Source organism: Tachysurus vachellii, chromosome 8, assembly GCF_030014155.1.
Source record: "Tachysurus vachellii isolate PV-2020 chromosome 8, HZAU_Pvac_v1, whole genome shotgun sequence".
Lineage (NCBI taxonomy): Eukaryota > Metazoa > Chordata > Actinopteri > Siluriformes > Bagridae > Tachysurus > Tachysurus vachellii.
In genome coordinates, this window is record NC_083467.1 from 11,554,576 (window position 1) to 11,576,630 (window position 22,055).

Here is a 22,055-nt window from a genome sequence, read left to right on the forward strand (position 1 = left end):
CTCCCTGCAAGAGTTCACCTTGTGGGGTAAGGAGGATCCTGAGAAGGTGGGGTTCAGCTCAGAATTACATGAGATGAGCTTGTTACTAAGCTCAAGAGAGCTGGGACCAGAGTCAACAAGTAAACCATTTGTAACACACTTTGTCATAATGAATTAAGATCCTATAGTGGTTCAAGGTTCCTCTGCTCAAGAAGGCACATGCATAGGCCCATCTGATGTTTGCTAATGAACACCTGAATGATTCATTGAAGGCTTGGGAGAATGTCTGACCACTGTGCTTGCCAACAAGGGTTTCTTCAACAAGCCACGTTTTGCCTGAGGATCAAATACGTATTTCACTCAATCAAAAACAAATTAATTTAAAAAACCTTTATTTATTTATGTTTATTTTCTGGATTTTTTTTTGTTGATATTCTGCCTCTCTGTTTATATAACCCTATCTTTAAAATTGTGGACTGTTGATTTCTTTGTACGGGGGTAAACTTACAAAATCAGCAGGAGATCAAATAATTATTTCTCCTAATGTATATAAAATGTACATTCTCAATACACAAATGATCGTGAATGAATGTTTATTCCTTATAAAGCATACAAACTCCAGTTTACTATCATCTATTCATCCATTTTCTGTAACCTGGAACTTGGACTCTATCCCATAACTTGTAACAGGGCAGAGGACACCCAGGACAGGGTGCCAAATCATTACAGGACACAACTGCTAACACTAAAACCCACACAGAACAGACAATTTATTGAATTTAACCCCCAAGACACATGGAGAACATGCAAACTCAATGTACACAGGGAGGGGCAGGAATCTCAGTGCCCCAAGGGCAGTTGCAGCAACCAACCCCCAACCCCAGATGTCTGAGGCAAACATGCTAAATACTAAGCTAAACACTAACATGCCCACCACCGCAAATCATTTTCCCAAATTATGGTTTTAATAATATTAATAAATGTGCAGGCATCCTTAAACCTTTCCACATTTTCCAGTGTTAAAATCTCAAACTAAAATGCACCTAATATATCAGAATCAGAATCAGAACACACACAAGGAATTGGGTTCTAAATTGTTGATGATAAAAATACAGACATAAATAACACTATACATTTAGCTTGGACTACACAAGACAAAAAAGACAAGACAAGACAAAACAGACTATACAAGACAATACAGACAATGTGAGACAATATAGACAGTATGAGGGTTAAATATTAATATATATTAATATACGATAATATACGATAAAGGTACGATAAAGGTACGATAAAGAGTTTACTTTAGAACCTTTGTACAATATACAGCACCAAGAGTGTGTGTAACGTAAACTGATGATGTAATGACTGACAGTTCTGATAATGCAGTACTTATAGATATGAAGCAGGGAATATAATTATGGTGAGTTGTTAATGAGTGTGATTGCCTGGGGAAAGGAATTGTTCCTGTGACATGGATTTAAAATGAAATTAAAATTAATATTAATATTAATTAAGGTTATATGTCAATTTATTTAGTTTGCTTATGAGGGATTACAGACAGGAGGCATATTATTAGCACATTTTACCAGTGCATATTAAACCATCTCTTTGGTCTCTATAGTCATTAGAAAATCAATTTTTCTGAAAAAAAAATTCTAAAAATAAGTTCTAATGTTATCCTTTCACCAATCAATGAGAAATCGAAATAGCTCACTGGTACATAGAGTAATTTAAAAAGTTTTCCTTTAAATTGCCATATTAGACTGAAGCATGTTCTACAAAAGTCCTTAAAGTGCAAGCTTGTGCGTAGCTCTATAGTGAGTGTGTGTGTGTGTGTGTGTGTGTGTGTGTGTGAGAGAGAGAGAGAGTGTGTGTGTGTGTGTGTGTGTGTGTGTGTGTTGGGGGGACTTTATTTTGTTTCTCTTGATGGTTTTTTGTGTAAAGTATATGACACACAAAGTGCTCAGCTGAAATAACAAACAGGTTGAAGCGAATGAGTAAAACGTTATCCAAAGGACAATAACGTGCTCATATGTGCAGAGAGAAGCAGCTGAGCTTCTGCAGTAGTGAGGGACGGACTTGGACCACAAAGTGCTACTGCCAACACACCCAGGCTGAAAACTCGGGAAGACGATAAACACAGCTAACGGTACGTGTGTGTTCTTTTAATAACAGCGATTCACGACGAACGTATAGTTGCTGTTTTTTTGGATAGTAAAACTTGGTCAAATGTCGCATGTCGTGAATTTTACTCCGTTTTCAAGAAAAAAAAAACAACAACAACAAGATGACGGTCAAAGAGGTGTTCAGCTTAAAGTGCTAAACTTCTGTGATAAAAATAACATCGCGAAGAAAGCAGCACCATGCAGTGTTTATTATGATTATTATCATTATGATTATTATGATTATTATGATTATTATGATTGATTATGATTATTATTATTATTATTATTATTATTATTATTATTATTATTATTTTAAAATAAGACACTGTTGCCTCTGCTAAACCTGTATAAAGTTAAAAGTCTCGGCTGAAAGACTTGTAAAAACTTTAGTTGTTTACAAAAAAAAGTTTTTTTTAGTAAATCCCATTTACTGAGCTAATTACAGCAAAATATAACAGCGTTATTATTATTATTATTATTATTATTATTATTATTTTTTGTTTACTGTATTATTATTATTATTATTATTATTATTATTATTATTATTATACATTTTTATATTTTTTTATTTATTGTATTATAACACTATTGCATTATAACACTATATCAGGCTAATATGATGTTAATGCTAGATATCTCGCTACTGATTTGGTAATTTGTCTAAATACGTTTGGACTTATCTTTGTTCCCTTTTCTTTTTTTAGATGGATGAACAGCAACCTAAAAAGAGGAAGAAGTCACGAGTAAGACGTTACATTTATCTTACTGTTACACTGTTACATTGCAAAATGGTTCCCAGCAGGTAAAGTAAACTGAAATATGAGCTACATTTTCCTGACTGAAATAATAAAATGAGTAATGAAGTTAATCTGGACGTTGTCTTGGTTGAGTGGGACATTGGGCTTTGGTGTCACTCTCAAATGCTCGGTGTCAAGTGTTAGAAAAATGGTCTGATATGTGTCTAATAAAAAAGTGTCCTTATGTACTTTCCTTATGCTTTTACAGAAAATATTTGGGACAAACTATCCACTAAGCATTTCCTTCATCGTAGTCAATGAGTTCTGTGAGAGATTCTCCTATTATGGCATGAAAGGTAATGAAGAAGCACAGATGTCTAGTGTTTTATACAAAGCCAAAGACCAGCTGTTTATACAAAACTGTGTTATTTCTCTTTTATGTTGTGCACATCAAGTGAAATATTTTTGACATGTAAAGGTATGACTTTCTCTTCTTCATTAAAGCGGTGCTCACACTTTACTTCATCCATTACCTCCACTGGAGCAATAACTTCTCCACTGCTATATACCATGCATTCTCTAGCCTGTGCTACTTTACCCCTATATTAGGGGCCATCATTGCTGACTCATGGCTGGGGAAGTTCAAGTAAGTTAAAATGGATAAAAATGGATCAATTAACTCTAATAGAAAGCTGATAAGTTCTGAAACTCAGAAGTCTTTGTGTGGTGTTCACAGAACCATCATCTATCTGTCAATCGTGTATGTCTTGGGCCATGTAGTAAAGTCTCTTGGTGCAATACCAGATGTAGGGGACAACAGTGCACACATGTAAGTGTTTTGCTGTTGTGCATTCATAATAATTACACTATACATTAGCATGTGTGAGTGGTTCATTTTGCATTTTTCTGTTCCTTTTTGTTTTATCAGAGGTCTGGCCATGTTTGGCCTCATCCTCATTGCATTTGGAACAGGAGGAATCAAACCTTGTGTGGCAGCATTTGGAGGGGACCAGTTTGAGGAGCAGCATGTAAGTTACTCATGTTTTTTCTATAGTCACAGACATGCTACAGTTATTCGATTACATAATCACTAAACCTCTTAGCTCCCTACAATCACAATGACACAACAGTTACTTAGTTACATTATCGTTGAGATACTTAGCTCAGAGGCCCAGTTCATTACTTCTTTTCTAAATCATATTGCTGTTTTTCTTTTGTGTTTCTCAGACAGAGGAGAGAAGAAAGTTCTTCTCAATCTTCTACATGGCAATTAATGCTGGGAGTGTGCTTTCAACCATCATCACACCAATTCTACGAGGTTAATCCTATAATGCTACACGTTTCTGCTGTGAAAAAGACTTACAAACCATGATAATGGTTTCCACTCGTAATATGCAGTTACATCCTGAGCTACCTGTTGTTATACTCACTGTAAGTTTGTGTTTCATTTTTATGACACAGGTGACGTTCAGTGCTTCGGAGGGGATTGTTATGCTCTGGCCTTTGGAGTCCCTGCGGCTTTAATGCTCACCGCTCTCTGTGAGTTTAGCCACACGTTCGTGTTGAAGGCAGCTCAAAGCATATAATGACTGCTATTATGCCAAAGACCAGAAGAAGTGATGTGTGTGTGTGTGTGTGTGTGTGTGTGTATATATATATATAAAATGTCTGTATTGTATTTGAATAGTTAAAGCTTCTTTGTCTCTTAAATGTGTCGGTTAAAAAGGTGAGAAGATTAAGCTTTAACCTCAGTCAGCATTATGAATACCTTGTTAAAACAGTGGCCCCATTTCTCAGACTGTGTAACTTTGGGAAAATATTAAGCTTGTAAGGCAAGTGTCATTGAGTGGAGTATCATACAATAGTGTTTTGGAAGATTTGCCTTCTTACAAGCTACTCTCAGAACATTTTAATAAATTCCCTCATTTCAGTGTTAGTGATTTTTCAATAATTGTATCACTGAATAACAACAGCTTAACTGTACAAGGCAGCCTATAATGACCAGCTATAGAGTAGCTATAAATAATCATATTGCTGCTCGAGACATTCTGTATGTACCTCTGATAAAGGGGTTGGGGAGTGTTAGTTGCTGTAGCTTGTTACTTATTGTTACTGATATCGAGTGTCTGTTGTGTGCCTAGTGGTTTTCCTTGCTGGTAGTGGGCTCTATAATAAATCCCCACCTGAGGGAAATGTCTTATTGAATGTCTTCAAGTGCAGTTGGGTAAGAAATATCTAACACAATTTGACAGACTTATAGTTAAATTACTATGTAAGATGAGTTAATCACTATTCTGTTGATCAGTTTGCCATAAGCAATCGATGGAAAAGCAGCAAGAACAGCCCAAAACGGGATCACTGGCTAGATTGGGCTGAAGAAAAGTATTCGGTATGAATATGTATAATTCTTGCAATCTGTTCTGCACTCCGAATACAGTGTTTTACTTGACTTTTTTATGTGTCACATGCCAACAGAAAGTTCTAATTCAGGAGATCAAAATGGTGCTCCGGGTGCTGGTTCTCTACATCCCATTGCCTATGTTCTGGGCTCTCTTTGACCAGCAGGTAAAAAATTGTCATCTTACAAATTAACATTGAACTTATTTATTTCCTGTAGTTCTAAACTTTGGTATATAAATCACTTGTCCAATGCATGTAAGAGAGAAAAGGAAAAATCAGAGTAGAGCTGAATTGAAATATTAGCTTTTCTTTTGTATCTCAGGGATCTCGCTGGACTCTGCAGGCCACCCGTATGAACATGGATTTTGTAAGTCTTCTGACATTTCTTCAAAGATGTTTTCTAAGCTCATACAGATGGTATTTTCAGTGAGTTATTTCCTGTGTGACTGTGTGGCTTTGTGTCCCTTGTGCAATCATATGATTACAGGGGAAATGAGAAATTGAGAAATGAGTAATACAGTTTAAATGACAACTGTATAACCACAGCTACATTAAATAAACAAAATTGCTGGATTTTCCAGATTAGACTGTTTTAATCTATTTAAGATTTATATATATATATATATATATATATATATATATATATATATATATATATATATATATATATATTGCACAAAATCTACTGAGCATTCACATATCCACTAAGGACTCCAGTTATTATGAATTCGGCTTATGAAAGCTCTAGATGTATTTTACTGAGCTGCGCAATGAATATAATAATTCATAATATAACTTCATAAACATCACAAAATATAGCATAGCTAAAACAACCAGCCAATGTGTAGATAATTGTCTAATAATTGAGTTAGAGTAGTGAAATATTAACCTGTTCGAGGTTGTGAAATCTCCAGGAAGGGTCTTCTCAGTACTCAGTAATCCGTTACTCTCTCAGGATTATTGATGAAATGCAATAAATATACAGTACATTGCAATGCAATTTTTGAATTATTTATATACGTTTCTCAGTTATTATGCTGACAACCTCATGCTCTGTACACTTTTGTGACTCTTTGTGTTTTTTTTTTCTTTCCATATTTGCCACTTGACTTACATTAGCAGATATTTATCAAGCTCTACTTCAGTGGATTACAGACAGGAAAACCTTAAAATGTGGAGAATATCTGTTATATTTGTGTATGTGCTGTATGTAGGTTGCATAGGCTGCACAAATGACCCATTTTCATTTAAATACCATAAAAAATTTGCATTCCAGTTTTTTGGACAGTTTATTAATTATTTGATAAAGGTGACAGCTTTGTGTGGAATGGGTTTTAACTAAATTGCAGACAAAGATTTTTATATTGCTATATCAGTTATAATATTTGATCTCAAAATATTTATATATATTTTTATATTTTATGTTTTACAGGGTGGAGTATTTGTAGTAAAGCCTGATCAAATGCAGGTAACTATTATGTACAGATCTGTCTAGGAGTTAATATCTGGAGCTCTTTTAAAGCTTAGTGATACGATGATGTTACCAAGAAACTATCATAAATTTTAAGCAACACATTTACTGTTATCATTATTTATCAGTCATATATTTTTATGATCTTCTGATCATTACAGATATCGAGCTGTCTGAGATGCATAATGCATTGTTTTTTCCCCTCTCTGCTGTTGAGATGCTGAATGCTTTGCTCATTCTGGTGTTCGTTCCTATCTTTGACATGGGCGTGTACCCGCTCATCAGCCTTTGTCGGATCAACGTCACGTACGTACAGCCAAAACTACACATCTGTGTGAAATGGAAAGTCCCAATAAAATTTTAACAACATTCGAACATGTCTAACAAAGTGCAAAACAGCACATGCAGTGTCAGTGAATATGCAAGGTGCAGCATTCATTATGTGGTTCATACACAGCAAAACAGTGCAGAATACATTTACATTTACAGCATTTGGCAGAATAGAATGTTCTTAAGCTTTACATAGCAGAAGATGAATTCATGTATTTTTTTGCATTTTCCTTACAACTAGGCTGTTTTTTGTTCTTTTATATATTGTGCTATTATGTGCTGCTTCGTTATGTTGTTATGCCAACTATAATGCACTAAGATATGACACCAGGCCTGCATTTATTTCACAGCCTTGCAGTGCCCCAATTTCAGTATTTTTTTCTATTTTTTGTACATTTATTTTAATCCACAGCAGAATCTTTATGAAAGTTATTATTATTACTCACAAGACATTTATATTGCGGACTTGTTGAATGTGTAACTTCCATATCTCTCTCTTGTACTCAGGCCTTTAAGGAAGATGGCCACAGGAATGATCCTGGCTGCAATTACTTTCTCTGTCGCGGCTATCGTGGAAGTCAATGTCATTGTATGTCTTCAAATTTACAATAATGTTAAAAATCTTAATGTAAGTCACAAATTGTGAGCACTGAACATACTGTACTCTGTGTTGTATTGTCTGGCAAAGAACACAGTTGTGGAACCTCCACCAGCTAACGAGTGTTTGCTGCAAGTCCTTAACCTTGTTAATGGAAATCCGGTGTCTGTACAAATTACAGGACTTGATATTTTCCCTGAAAAAATAGAATCATATAAGGTGAGATCATTAACTTATAACCTAAGTTTATTTTAAAATATTTTAGTGTAGCAAATATAAAGCAAATAAAGAAATCCTTATGTTAATGTTATCAGGATCCTGTTGGATACACTAGACTTCCAATTGGGGATGTCCAGAAAGTCTTACCAGTCACTGTCTCTCAAAACGGAGTGGGTCACCCGTGTGAGCTGAATGTCACTCAGCACACTGCCTATAGTCTCATTTTGTATAGCGAGGACTCTAAAGTTAAGTGTAAACAGGTGAGTTTCGAAGAGTTTCCTGATTTATTATTTTTTTGACAAAGAACAACTGACTACTATCTAAATATGTTAAGATTATATGAGGTTAGCAGTGATTTTGCACAGTAGTGATAATACATTGTTCTCTTGTATGTGTTTTCTGTAACTAAAACGAAGGACAAGGATAATATCATCAAATCCGAGAATGGAGAAGCTTTCATCAGGTACAGTACAACTTTAGTGAATCATGCATATTGAATAAGAATCACATCACATGTGCAGGAAAGGGTGTTTCTGAGGTCAAATTTTAACTGCATGGTTAATCTTCAGTAGAATTAATAAAACTTTTGATCCTACAACTTGGATGGTACTTTGCAATGAACTAAATGCATAACATTTTTTTCAGATTCATCAATGCCCAGTCAGAGAATATGAACATAACAGTAGGCAATGTAAATTTCTTTGCATCAAGCAATTACGGGATCTCAGAGAGTAAAAATGTTGATAGAGGAAAGTGAGTACCTTCATGTAATATTAAGTAATTCATAATCTCTCCTTCGAGTTGAAAATATAAATTTAATTGACTTTTTATGGACTTTCAATTCACATTGATTGCAGATTTTATGCCTGATCAAGGTCTTGGATGATAACCCCCCTTTTTAACCCTGCAGATACAATGAAGTTCTCTGCAAATCAGACACAAAGACTCAGCATATTGATCTGGGGCTTCTTGACTTTGGAGCCTCATACACATTTGTTCTTTCCGGGGTAAAATATGTTTATCTTGGTGTGGTTTATGTTTTACTGTGGGCAAAATTCCATGGTTGACTATGTAGTCTTGAGTTTTTACAAGGTAGAGAATAGAAATTAGTGGCAGGACATAAATAGAGTCTGAGAAAGGTATTCAGTTTAATGTTTGTTTTGGTTGGTGCATCTTATCTAACTGTATGAGGTAATGATACAGGAATGGGCAGCCAGGTTAAAAAGACCATTGTTTGCCTGTTGTTTGTACAGGATCCAAATAAATTAACAGTTCATAAGATGGAAGATGTTGAGGCAAACAATGTGCACATCGCCTGGCAGATCCCACAGTACATCCTCATCACTGCAGGGGAGGTCATGTTCTCAATCACTGGTCTAGAATTCTCATATTCACAGGTAAAATCAGCATGCAATGTTTTAGTTTTAATGTTCTGTTAGTGTCAGTTGCTCATGCCAAAGCTTGTGCCCTTAGGCCCCAGCCAGTATGAAGTCTGTGCTGCAGGCTGGATGGCTTCTTACTGTGGCTTTTGGGAATGTCATTGTGCTGATTGTAGCACAGGGAGCTGGGCTGGAGCAGGTAAGTTTGGCTTTAGTTAAGTAAAGGTTAATAACAACAATATATACCCAACATGACAGTGAGGTAAAGATTTTTCTTTCTTTAAAATATTTATTGGGCAGTCAGAAAACTCAGGATGGATGTGACAACATACAAAATATTTGGCTGAACAATTTTTTCTATCCAAAAACATACTTACAAACATTGTAACATAAAAACAGTATATTTCACTTTTAATTTTGCACCTTTATGATATGTGATGTAGGCTGATTGGAATCTTATATTGTCCCGTGGGTGTGTGTGTGTGTGTGCACGCACATATCCAGGGTGTCACCCTTCCTTGTTCTTCTAGTGCCCTGGGAGAGACTCCAGGTTCCCTGTGACTCTGTGTAGAATAATCTATTTAGAAAATGAATGGCTGGATCAGTTTAGTTTTAAGACCTATATAGTAGAAAATTTGTGAATGTCACTGATACCCTGACTGGTGTCATCTACAGTGGGCAGAGTTTCTGCTCTTTGCTGCACTGCTGGTTGCAGTCAGCATTATCTTCTCCATCATGGCCTATTTCTATACCTACGTGGACCCTGATCACCTGGACATGCCCAATGAACGGGACAACATGGAGAATGAAGAGAATATTGACATGACTTAAGTTCCAACGAGCACTAAGTCTTAGAACAATGACTTGTTGCTTCTGGTGCATACTTTATGCTAAATGAGATAAATCTAATGATATCGGTAGGGAAATACTGTTCATTGTATTTTTGTTAACAATGTTATTTTTTTAATGTCAGTGGTTTAGGACCATTGTAATGGAACCTACAGAATATTTAAAGCAAGAAATAAATAAATACTAAATCAGCTCATAATGATTAGTGTGAATTTACAGACTAATATAAACATATCATTGCTTAGACTCCACTTCTTTTTGTGAAAGTAATTATGTGAATAATATTCAGTTTTAAGGTTTTTTTTTTTTGTCCAGTTTCATCAAGACTAATATGGAAGGTTAAACTTTATGTACTGTTACTTTTTACTAGGAGACACAGATTCCAGCAGAGAACAAACAGTATGTTATAACTTTATCTCTGTGAGATATGAGGAATTACACTGTCATTTTATATCACAAAGACAAAACACATCATCTCAACATTTCTGTGACATTTGCATAAATAAATGTAGAATCAGTGCACCAATTATAGTTCCATTTTCTTTCAAATGATTGTCTTTATTAACCACAATACTTAATGTATAAAGTTAATACAGTGTAAAAATCACACTCTGACTTGTTCAGTCAAGCTCTTTCTGTCTGTCTATCATTAGCTTTGTAACAAGGGCAATGACATCTGGATGCAGCAGGCAGTCCAGCAGATCGTTAGTGGATATTCGGCCGCGCGTTGCACCAGAATTCCCATCTTCATCTTCCTCCTTTGATACACCGATTGTCTCTTCTTTCTCATGTACATCTGTACACAGGGTCTTTGTGCTTCTTTGCGTGTAAAAGAGTGTATCACCTTTTGAAATGAGAGCCTCTTTGGGGTTTGTCAATGAGGCTTTCTGAGATAGGTCTCCATGACAAGTTACAGGAATGAGGTGAGGTCCAAATGGCAATGAAAATGAGGTCACGTGCTCAGCGACAGGGGTCTTCAGATTACCACTGGAGTCTCGCTTCAAAGCTGATGGACTGGGTTGCTCTGGACTTCTGATCAAGTCTTCAGAATGTAAGGTCCTATTATTCATGTACGCCTTTACTGCTAGATTCAAGTACTGCATGTTTTCATCATGTGTATTGATCCCATCCTTCAACACAACAGCAGACACATGAATGGGGTGAACTGTCCAAATACAATCTTTACCACAATTTAAAATGCCCTCAGTTCACATGTATAAATAGAGTTTTGTAAAGGTTACTGTATGAGGATTTGTCAGTGTTCCTGGCCTTGTTATCAGTCTGTGACCAAGGAATCTGCTTGTTACTGTCTAAATCTGTATAATCCGATAGGCAGATTCCTCTCTTTCAGCCATGTGTATAGATTGATGACAAGGCCAGCACCAGTAAAAACAAACGTCTATCAAGTCTGGAGCGCCCTCTGCATGGTGATGATGTCAAACAAATGCTTCATACTCATCTGCATTAATCACTTATTCAAAATGGTTGAGAAACCTACAAAAATGAAATTTTCTTGGTAAACATGGATCTTATTGTCTCATGGTTAACGATGATAAATTCAGGTTTTTTTCCGAACATCACATGCTGTAATGGTGTGTGTTGGTTGTTTAAGGGAGATTTAAGGGAGGAGGGGATTTGAGGCATACCTCAGTAGGATTTATCCAGTTGTCTTTGTTATCCACACTTGGGTTACTTTTTAGTGCACAGATTATGGTCTTGGTCAGAGCTTCTCCTATTCGGGCTTCGTCATCCACCTCCTGCATTGAAACGTGAGTGTGTCACTAAGAGGGAATCCTGGAGGTGATCATGAACATTAATTACTATTCTAAAGCTCTATAGCAAATCATTCCCTTGTCCTTGCAGAAAACACCTGTATAGCAGTAGATAGTGTACTGCTTGAATGCATTAGTAGAGAATTAATGCACTGCTCATTTACATGGGTGGCTTCACACAAATTCAAATACATATTCATTAGCACAATGCAGACAGCACCATGACATCTATCACAGTGATGCTGCAGATGAAGCATGAAAAGCATAAGCAATGATAACGTAGTATTCAAATACAACATTCCTGCACTGCCACCTTTAAATAGCTAGTATACAATGGCATAATGTTACATCTTACCATCTCAATCCAAGAGTTGACGCTGACAGTTACTGGGTCTATTGATTCCACAAAGTGCCACCAATGTCTTGGTACAAAAAGAACCTAATATAAATGAAATGAGGAGACAATAAGAAATAAGATCAATCATTGTGAAAAATATCTAATTAATAACTTAGGTGGCTACTGCCAGTTTCTTTAGCCTCTCCTTTGCTGTTACAATAAGATCCACTGTTCTATGAAGAGTTTCCACCAGATTTTGGAGTGTTGCTTTGGGGATTTGTCCATTCATCCGGCGAGAGCACTGGTATTAAATCAGACACTGATAATGGTGTGCAGTCAGTGCTCCATTTCATCCCAAAGCTGATCAGTGGAGTTGAATTCAGGGCTTCTTGCAGGCCACTAGAGTTCTTCCACACTAACCTAGGTAAACCGTGTATTCATGGACCTCGCTTTGCGCACAGAGGCATTGTCAAACTAGAACAAGGTTTGGGCAAAGTGTAAAGTTACAGCATACAAGGACATTCTTGACAACTGTGTCTCCAACTTTGAACAGTCTGAGGAATTATTGCATATGGATGTGAATGTAAAGCCTAACCACAAATGTAAGCACCTGAAGTTCTGTAGACTGGAACTTAAGAGCCTACAGACAAATAAGGATGGTATTATTATACATGGTTGAATTCAGATCTTCCAGAAGGATAGTGCTTTTGACATGGCCATTGCTGTCCTCTGACTGAAATCCCATTGAAAAACTGGGGTGAGATGAAAATAGGGGAGTTCACAAGAGAGGACCTGAAGAGGACCTGGCCAGGTTTATTGTCCTGTATTCTCAACAAGCATTAACTGAAAACCGTTGGGACATTTTCGTTTACTTAAAATGTAAAATATATATTTTTTCCTAATCACTTTGATCTTTATCAAGGTTGCCAATAGTTATGAAACTGACTTCAAGAAAGAAGCAAAATGATCAGTCAGTACACAAGGATAATGTGAAGCTTGTAATTAATTTCTACAAACATGCTGAATTCTAGCTTTGTTTAAAATAATCTCAGTAAATATGTGATCAATTTGCCTACATTTACATTTTCTCCTGCTGATGCTTTCCGCAGCATTCCCAAACCCAAATGACAAATCATTCAAGGTTAAAATTTTGTTCAATTTTTCACAGCACAAATCCAGCAGAAATAGGACAAATGGTTGAAGCTCAGATGGGTTTGTGTAGTGTCTGCAGAAGTAAGTCAACAGGTCTGGATTTAGCCAAGCAGAGTAATTCACCATTACAGATTAGTGCCCTCAATCAGCATGCAGGTTTCCGGACTTGAACAGGCTCAGAATACCAAAAGGGAGTGAGTGCATGTCAGCTTTTTGCTCTCCACTAGTGGGCAGCTGCACTCTGTCCAACAGTTTTAATGTGGCTCTACAGCACTATATGTTTATATTCATGGAAGTATACAAGGACTGGTCAACCTTTAAACTGCATTTTAGTTAGTTACTTAATTCTTACTGTCAGTATTACAGCAATTGTAATTCAAAAATAATATTTCCCCATACAGTAATGGCTTTCTTATGTGCACCCTACATTATTTATGAACTGCTGCTATAATCTGATGGAAACTTTCCATTCTGGTAACCACAAACTGTCTAGTCTGCTCAACTCCATTTTAAGAAACAGATCCATCAATAGCAAATGTGCAGATACTGCATAACATTTTGGCTCTGTCCGCAGTAAGCTCCTGGCAGGATGGAGAATTTTCGTTTGTTAATGTCGTTATATAAATGAGTATTTATGTGTAAATATCAAGAGGATTATGGTGGATTTTCAACTTTCAAACAAAGTTTGAAACAAACACACAGGCACTCAGAAATATTCAGGCATCCTCTGTATGTAAGGTTGTATTGTGTTATTTGCACTTGTGGGCAGTGTAGCTCTCTGTGTGAGAATGGAAATGTACATCTCAGGTCTTCATTAGTATGCTGCTGATCGTTTCAGTGATCTGAGCGAATAGACTAGCAATGTTGGACTGCTACTAATTGCACTACTACCATCTCTTTTCTCAAAGTGTGTGAGCACAGTGGCTTCTTAAACAGTACAGAAATCCCATAGTGTGTGTGTGTGTTTGTTTTGGGGGAGGTCACAAACATGGATGCTATATGAATACGTGACACTTATGCTTACCATGCTAGAGATTAAACTTTCATGAAAATGGTGGAAGGAAACTAAAAATAAAGTGCAAATAAAGTGAAAATTTTTTGCCACTACAGAATAGGCACTGGGATGTCATTTCTGATGACTAATATTTCAGATGGGACTTGATGTAGCACTATATGACTTTAGAGACCTGGAGATCTTTTTGGGTACATAGTTATTACTTCTATTTTGATGAAGAAGATTAAGTAGTGCCACATGAACTGTAATCATCCCCAAGTGTGAATTAATCTGTTGGCATTTCATTCAAGGAGACTTGGTTATACAACATGTCTTATGAAGCTTATAATCTGCTGCCCCTAAAAGAGTCTCTAATGGAATAAAAGCATTACTGCACACATCAGCGTGACTTGTGTTTACAGGGTGCTTGGTGAAAAATTCAGGTTAATGTTAGATAGAGCATGGCAAGTCAATCAAACCACTGACAATCAGCAGTCAGCCATGAGAGCAATTATCACTGAGAGGGTAACTGCAGGATGTTAGAAAAGAAAGAAGAAGGAAACAGCACTCAAAGTATCTTAGAATAACAGCTAACTAGATTCCCATGGAATAATAAAGAATAATAAATATTATTAACATTGCACATTCATTTTAAAATGAAACTAAATTCATAAACAAAATGAAATGTTCATTAAGACAAAAAAAAGATAACTCTCTCAAAATGTTTAGTTCTTCAGCAAAAAAAATTATTCACATTCTCCACAGCTTTTACCCTAACTGTTTGTCTGACCGTTTTGAGCTTGAATCATGAATAATGTTAAAGCAAATCGCTCTTTACCTGACCCGGCTCCAGAGTGACGAGGTGAGCCCTGGCTCTTTGGAAAGCAGGGAACCTGCGCAAATCAGGACGGATAACGTTAACCTGGCTGAAGACGCTGGACTCCTCATATGGTATACGTGTTGGGTACATACACTCTGTATCATCAGGAGGAAAGAGATGCCAGCGTTTTCTAGAGAGAAAAAAACGATTATTGCTACTACTAATAGCAGCGCAATAAAAAGTGCATGTTTTTTGTTTGGTCAGCTTGTGTGACTGACCAAGTATCGGTCAGTCGTCTGACTACACATGACCTACACATGTGTTTATTTACTCAGAATGACAAAGCCAGGAAAGGGTGCAACAATTTTTTGAAAAAAGTACAGAAAAAAGATGAGGGGTGGGATACAGAATCAAGAAACTTAATCATTTCAGAGAGGGGAACACTGCTAACCATGTCCATCTAGTTCATCAGATACAGGTAGATCCAAAAGTCTGAGAACAGTGGGGAAAATACTTCTATTTTGCATTTTATGTCTAATTTAATACAAATTACTTTTGCTGAAAACAACCTAGTAGAAAACTAGAATCCTTACATGAATTTCAGAGTTTCTTAGTCTTTGCTATGTCCACTGTTCTTGCTTCAATGACACTGTGCACATGAGCTGGCAATGACTTATGTAAGATTTGTGTAAAACCGCTGATCCATTTTAGATCAAATCCATCAGAGTGTGGTCTGAACTCATGCTTCAGTAGAAGAGATTAGACATGAGGAAAATCTGAGTTTTTGTATAAAGCATTTAACATGCCCAATTTCATACATTTGCTTACATTTAAATAAACAGAGTCCTAGAAATAGTGCATATTCAAGATTTTGAATATTTACATTCTTTGGTTTAATATTTGAAAAATTCTGTTTTAAATAAAAAAAAATCCCAGATTTTCAATGTGTCCTCAGACTTTTGGACCCCACTTTATATAGGTATACTGTCCATTGTCCACATGATTAGGAGCACCGGCACATGCATGTGGTTACCTAGTCACATCGCGACTGTGCAATATACACCATTTCACACAAACAGGTCAAAAGCTTCAGTTACTATTTAAATCCAACATAAGTACAAGTGTGATCTCTGTAACTTTGCTCATGGCAGGGTTTTTAGTATCAGATGGGCTGAGCATTTCAGAAACTGTTGACCTCTTGGGATTTTTACACACAACAGTCTCTAGATTTTACACAGTAAAGTGCAAAAAAAAAACAAAAAACTAAAAAATAAACTGAGTGATTATTCGCTGGGTGAAACATCATGTGGATAACAGTGACCAGAGAAAAAAGGTCAAATTAGTTGGAATCTATAATAACTCAAATAATCACTCTTTACATCCGTGTTGTGTAGAAAATCTCAACATGCACAAAACATTGAACTATGAGTTTGATGGGCTACAACAGCAGAAGGCCATGTCTGGTTAAACTTCTGTCAACCAAGAACAGGAGGCTATCATAGAATCACCCTAAACAGCTGAATCACATAGAATCACATCTAAACAGCTGAAGACTAGGAAGAAAAAAAAATCGCCTGGGTTTTTTTCCAGTCTCCGATTGTCCAATTTGGGTGAGTAGGGCCAGATTCCTGTTCATGGTCATCTGCTCTTGTAGCCCATCCACCTTGAGGTTTGATGAGTTCTGCATTCTGAGATGCGTTCCTGCTCGATACGGTTGTGTAGAGTGCTCATTTGAGTTACTACAGAATTTCTGGCAGCTCAAACTAATCTGGCCATTTTGCTCTGATCAACAAGGTGTTTGGTGCCAGAGCTTCCAATTAATGGTGCCAAATGACTGAATGTACTTTTGAGCACTGTCTTAGAAACATTTTTAGAAAATTTGGAAAGAGTTATCTGCCGTAAGTTATTATATAAAAGCTTTTCCACAGACTATACATAATCTCAAAAGCAGCAGGGACATCTACTGCAGTACATCTTTTCTGATGTATTACCTTATTTCTTAGATTCAGAATACATTATACGCTCTTTCTTCACATTCTGTAAAGTCTCAAAATCCAATTTAAATACAGGAAAGTTTCACTATGGCAGACTAATGTCAAGAGATTAGTCCAGACATTTGGGCTTCCGCTGACGGAGATTTATAACTGTTCCTTGTAATATGGCTCTGTTATGCAGTTCAAGAGCCTCTTATAACTCAGCCCTTTTACCCAGCTTTGGTGAAGGAGACAACTTTTCTCGTTCACAGGTTCTGGTATAAAATAACTCTCCGCATCTGAAATCCTTTTTTTTCCTCTACTAGCTATATTGTATTTTTTTCTCTTCATATCTTAACCATAAACCTGAATCAAACAATGACCATTGTAAAATATTCATTAGCAGTGTACATTTGTCCAGTATTAGCACTGTTTCATACAGAATAAAGTTTTCATTCATGGCTTTTGTTCACTGTTAAGAAACTGTAAGCTTAAGCTCTGTATCATTACCTGCCTTGAATTTGAAAGACAAAATTGCATCCATAGGAGTCCAGATGACATGGAGTGTTAGCACCATTTGTACCAACCCAAAGGGTACTTTCTCTCCCATCACGGCCTGGGTAGCCAAAGTCAGACCACACTATATCCTGTAACACACTCATTTGGATAAGACTTTCAGTTTAGACTCATTTTTGAACTATGCATGCTTACAATGCTAAAATAATTATGCTGTTTAAAAAAAGGTATTTATTTATTATATAATTAATCGTTGCATTATGAAATTGCTGTAACATTTTTTGCGTAACATGTCTCAATAAGAAGAGAAAAACCTGTACTTGTTGATGCTGGATAATGAATCCATTAACAGCCGAGAGACTGTAAAGAGCACATTGTGCAACTGAGGTTTTCAGAAACTTTTAAATGGCACTATTCATCATTTAAGAAAAGCTGATGTCTGCCAGTATCACAGGCTGGGCATTGGCAGGATTGCTGTCTCAAAAGAGAACGACAACAGCTCATGAGCATTTATTATCATTTACCAAGAGGAAGAAAGCCTGCAAGAGCCACCCATTTAGGTCAAAGTAACCTTGTGGCAAACTTTAAAACAGCTTCTCTGCCATTACCATCTGCAGTCTGACTGACTGAAAACAAGAGCTGGGCAAAACACACCCGGTGATTTATTGCTCCAATTTAGTCTGTAAGTCTGTGTGTTTCCAAAAGACTCAAAGGATGCTTTGTGTGGAGGTTCAAGCAATAGAAATTCACATATGCAGCAGACAGAAGTTTTAACAATAGAAATTGATAAATGCTTCTTGTTAGATAAAATTACAACCAATGTTTATTCGATAGAAAAATATGTGAAGGATCATCTGCTTTCTAATTGTGTGAGCGCTTCACTAAGCTGGGACAATGAGGTCCTTCAACTGCAAATGTTCTACTCAAATCTGTGACAATTATTACATAACTGACTAATCACTATTATTTGATCTGACTGGGATTACTTCAATTACGTAATTAAACCAGCACTTAAAAAAAATCAAAGAAGAAGACTTCAAAAACACTTCTGTAAGTTTCTCTGGATAAGAAGTTCTGCCAAATGCAATAAATGTAAATTTCATTTCATCATGCTCCATGTTAGATTCCAGACTTGCTTCTCATTCAATACTCATTTTAACTTATTTTCTTGTTATAATCGAACTGCTGCACCTTTGCATTTTTATGTACATTATTGGTCAAAGACAGTTTTCTGAAAGCTCTCTTTCATTGCTAAAACATATAAAAATTTAGTAAATTAGCATAGAACGGTACAGTATTTGATTTACTTTCATAGCTTTTGCTATAGCCATTGAAAAGAAACCTATTTCTGTATAAAGAGATTTAAATGAAAATTATTTGTGCCGTATCTTTCCTGTGCATTTTTAGTTTAAAGGCAAACAGAAATTTAACATAACTCTATACTCAAAATTTAAAAAACGAATAAATGGATGTGCATAATATTAGAAAATAATAGTGGCTTATACTATAACAGAGGCATCAATTCAACAGAATTGAATCCAATTAAAAAATGAAAAGAAAGTATGTTTGATTTGAGATGTAAGATATTGGACATTGTGTGTTTATCTACCTTAAACATAGATGTCTTTTCCTGAAAAAGAAGGGCGATATACTTGTAGTCTGCATAAGCCCAGTACTCTGAAAGGGGATAATCAGCAAATGGGCCTACAGAGGCAGCATCGCTCCCTCTTGTCCAACACAGGAACTCTGCAAGAGTTGCTTCAACATATGAACACTCTGTCTCAAAGAGAGGAGCTGGTGGAAAAAAAAAGATTTAAAAATTAAAAGATGCATGTAGACAGAGAGGTTGTTAGGGAAAACCGCCACTGAAGTGGTCGCTGTGTCAGTTTCAAGCAGGTATATATTATAAGTTATTGATTCAGCATGATGGTTGAATGAAATGTCCCTACATTACCTCAATCAGATGTGTATTGTAATGACACAAAGTTTTAATCATCCACTGTGCAGTGCTTTTTGTAAGTGGCACAAAATTGCATCTTGGTACACTTGATTTCTGTCTGATTCAGAATAAAAGGAAAATTGATTCAGCAGTCAAATTAAATAACACAGTATTGGACATGTCTGCCATTGTTGTGTAGAGGGAACAAATGATCTATCTCCTGCCAGCGCTGCACACCAGGACACCATTCAGTAAGCTCTCTGAACCCAATATTTCAAGCTTGCAATTTTAAAACCTTCTAACATTAAAAGGGTTGGCTCTACAGACATGAGAATTATGAATACATTACATAGTTAGAAATGTCAGAATGTAATATTGACATTATAATACACATTTCCCATAACTAAAATGTTAAAATTAAAATTATAGCTTTCACTGACAAATTTCATATTGCCTCAACTACAAGGAAAATGATTTTAGTATTTATAAAGACTGTAAATTCCATTGAAGTTACAGGATATTTCCTTTAGAAATATTCATCCATTCATCTTCAGTGACAATTTTATAAGGGTCAGTGCTATCAAAGAATACTGGACCTGAGGCAGGATTACACCCTGGATTGGATGCATATGTACATACAACCAACAAATGCTGGCTATAACATTAAAGGCACATTGGTCATTATTACATTACAGCTGATTTACATAACCTCGCAAAATGGAAGCACAGAAATTCGCAGCAGTTGTATAACTGCATTTGAGGCCCTGCGTGCTTGTGCATGCACACACACACACACACAACTTTATCAAGATCTCTCTCAGACTACTGTAATAAAATGGTCTAATATGCACAAATTATGAACAATGTAAGTAATGACAATATTTATTTTTACCTTGCGCACAACCTAGTGAAAAGGACAGTAATGTGTCATAATGCATTTAGGGTGTGTGTGTGAGTGTGTGTGTGTGAGTGAGTGATATTTTAAGCCTTACAAGAGACAAAATGCTTTAGTTAATACAGTTACTTCAATGATAAAGAATGAGAATATCTATTAGAAGAGCTTATAATAATTTTTCTTTAAAGTATGCAACATATTTTATTTACTGACATCATTCTTGAGGGAACTTATATCAGGTGAACACCCATGATCTACTGTGTATGTAACTGCGAAACGCCTTACCCTTCTTTTCACACTGCTTCCCAATACGAAAGCGTACAGCCTTCTCCAGACAAAGTACCAGATTTTCCAGAGTCCAGTCCCGTCCTGGCCAGTTATCAGTCATGTTGATGAAAACCGCTGGCTTGTGCAGAAACTGCACGATCCTACGGGCTTCGTCTGGCCTGAAGGGCTTAGTGTCCATATCTGCAAAGGGTCACTGAACAGAAACACAGTTTTGGAGGTTCACATAAATCGAACCAGACAACTTCTCAGTATCATTTGCTGCGACATTTCCATTAAACTAATTAGCAAGTAAAGCCTCAGAGACATCTCTTTACAATGCAGCTGCTGAATTCTCTATGTGCTGAATATATAAAAGCAGTCGAGCAAAACACAGGTTTATGTTAATGTACGTGTAATAAGTTATTGTTCCTATAGTAGCAACTCAATCTGAAGGATGTCAATCACATAATTTATTAACGACTAAACTAGAAAGAATGCATTATGTAAGTATATATACATATATATATATATATATATATATATATATATATATATATATATATATATATATAAAATCAATTCAACTTATTAGGATTTATTAATAAATTACATTTATTTTTATCTTAGGCAAACCCACGACATGCTGTTCTAGGAAAAGAAACAATTTTGTGTTATATTCGTCTTGTACAGTATATAATATATATAACCTTAGCAGACTCTTACAGGTTATAAAGTGAGTTATAAAGTGGCTAACTGATTCCTGTATACGTTTTAAACTATAACAACAAGGGCTTCTATTTAAAGCCTAAAATTCAATAATATATATAATATAATGAGCACTGATACACTGATATACGAGGAACATGTGGTGAGAGAATAATGATGGCCAGCCTGAAGACTCTTCCAGCTGCAAACTACAGTATTTTAACCACACAAATACTTATTATTCGTTGCTACCTGTTTTATTTCCCCCCTGTGCATGAACTCAGTCAAACAGTTCAAACAACCGAACATATACACAGTCTCACAATATAACCAGCAGGTTTACACATGCGGACGTTAACTCAGCTTCCCAGAAAAAGTAGAAAATGTTCTATTTTGGCCTTGTAAACAAACTCACGTGAGAGTTTACAATGTTTTTTCCTACAGCAAAAAAAAAAAATCGGACAGGAAGAGACACTCCAGCCATTCGGGCTCTGCCAGGACGGAGGTTATCCTATCAATACAGTTCACACGGATCCAAAATGGCTCCCGAAGTAG

The 22,055-nt window shown here is 36.2% G+C and overlaps 2 protein-coding genes across 3 annotated transcripts; one reads left to right on the forward strand and one right to left on the reverse strand.

The window, feature by feature from the left end:
• The first annotated feature begins 1,900 nt into the window (after positions 1 to 1,900).
• slc15a2 (solute carrier family 15 member 2) lies at positions 1,901 to 10,656 on the forward strand. Its single transcript, XM_060876262.1, has 23 exons — positions 1,901 to 2,131; positions 2,852 to 2,890; positions 3,153 to 3,240; positions 3,389 to 3,530; positions 3,621 to 3,713; positions 3,813 to 3,912; positions 4,112 to 4,202; positions 4,346 to 4,423; positions 5,026 to 5,108; positions 5,190 to 5,273; positions 5,360 to 5,449; positions 5,607 to 5,651; positions 6,717 to 6,752; positions 6,973 to 7,061; positions 7,593 to 7,674; positions 7,774 to 7,902; positions 7,998 to 8,162; positions 8,319 to 8,365; positions 8,548 to 8,655; positions 8,813 to 8,909; positions 9,156 to 9,299; positions 9,376 to 9,480; positions 9,957 to 10,656. The coding sequence occupies exons 2-23, from the start codon at positions 2,852 to 2,854 to the stop codon at positions 10,110 to 10,112; spliced, it is 2,091 nt and encodes a 696-aa protein (XP_060732245.1). The 5' UTR covers positions 1,901 to 2,131; the 3' UTR covers positions 10,113 to 10,656.
• An 11-nt stretch (positions 10,657 to 10,667) lies between these two features.
• On the reverse strand, positions 10,668 to 22,028 carry hspbap1 (hspb associated protein 1). Of its 2 annotated transcripts, none has more exons than XM_060876266.1 (8): positions 21,916 to 22,028; positions 20,814 to 21,009; positions 19,304 to 19,488; positions 17,689 to 17,825; positions 15,224 to 15,395; positions 12,258 to 12,341; positions 11,777 to 11,887; positions 10,668 to 11,260 (listed from the first exon to the last, which is right to left on the reverse strand). In XM_060876266.1, exons 2-8 carry the CDS (start codon positions 20,992 to 20,994, stop codon positions 10,751 to 10,753), a joined length of 1,380 nt encoding a protein of 459 aa, XP_060732249.1. In that variant the 5' UTR covers positions 20,995 to 21,009; positions 21,916 to 22,028; the 3' UTR covers positions 10,668 to 10,750. The 2 variants fall into 2 exon arrangements, with proteins under 2 accessions (XP_060732249.1, XP_060732248.1); XM_060876265.1 differs by lacking the exon at positions 21,916 to 22,028 and adding an exon at positions 21,753 to 21,905.
• Positions 22,029 to 22,055: the final 27 nt, after the last annotated feature.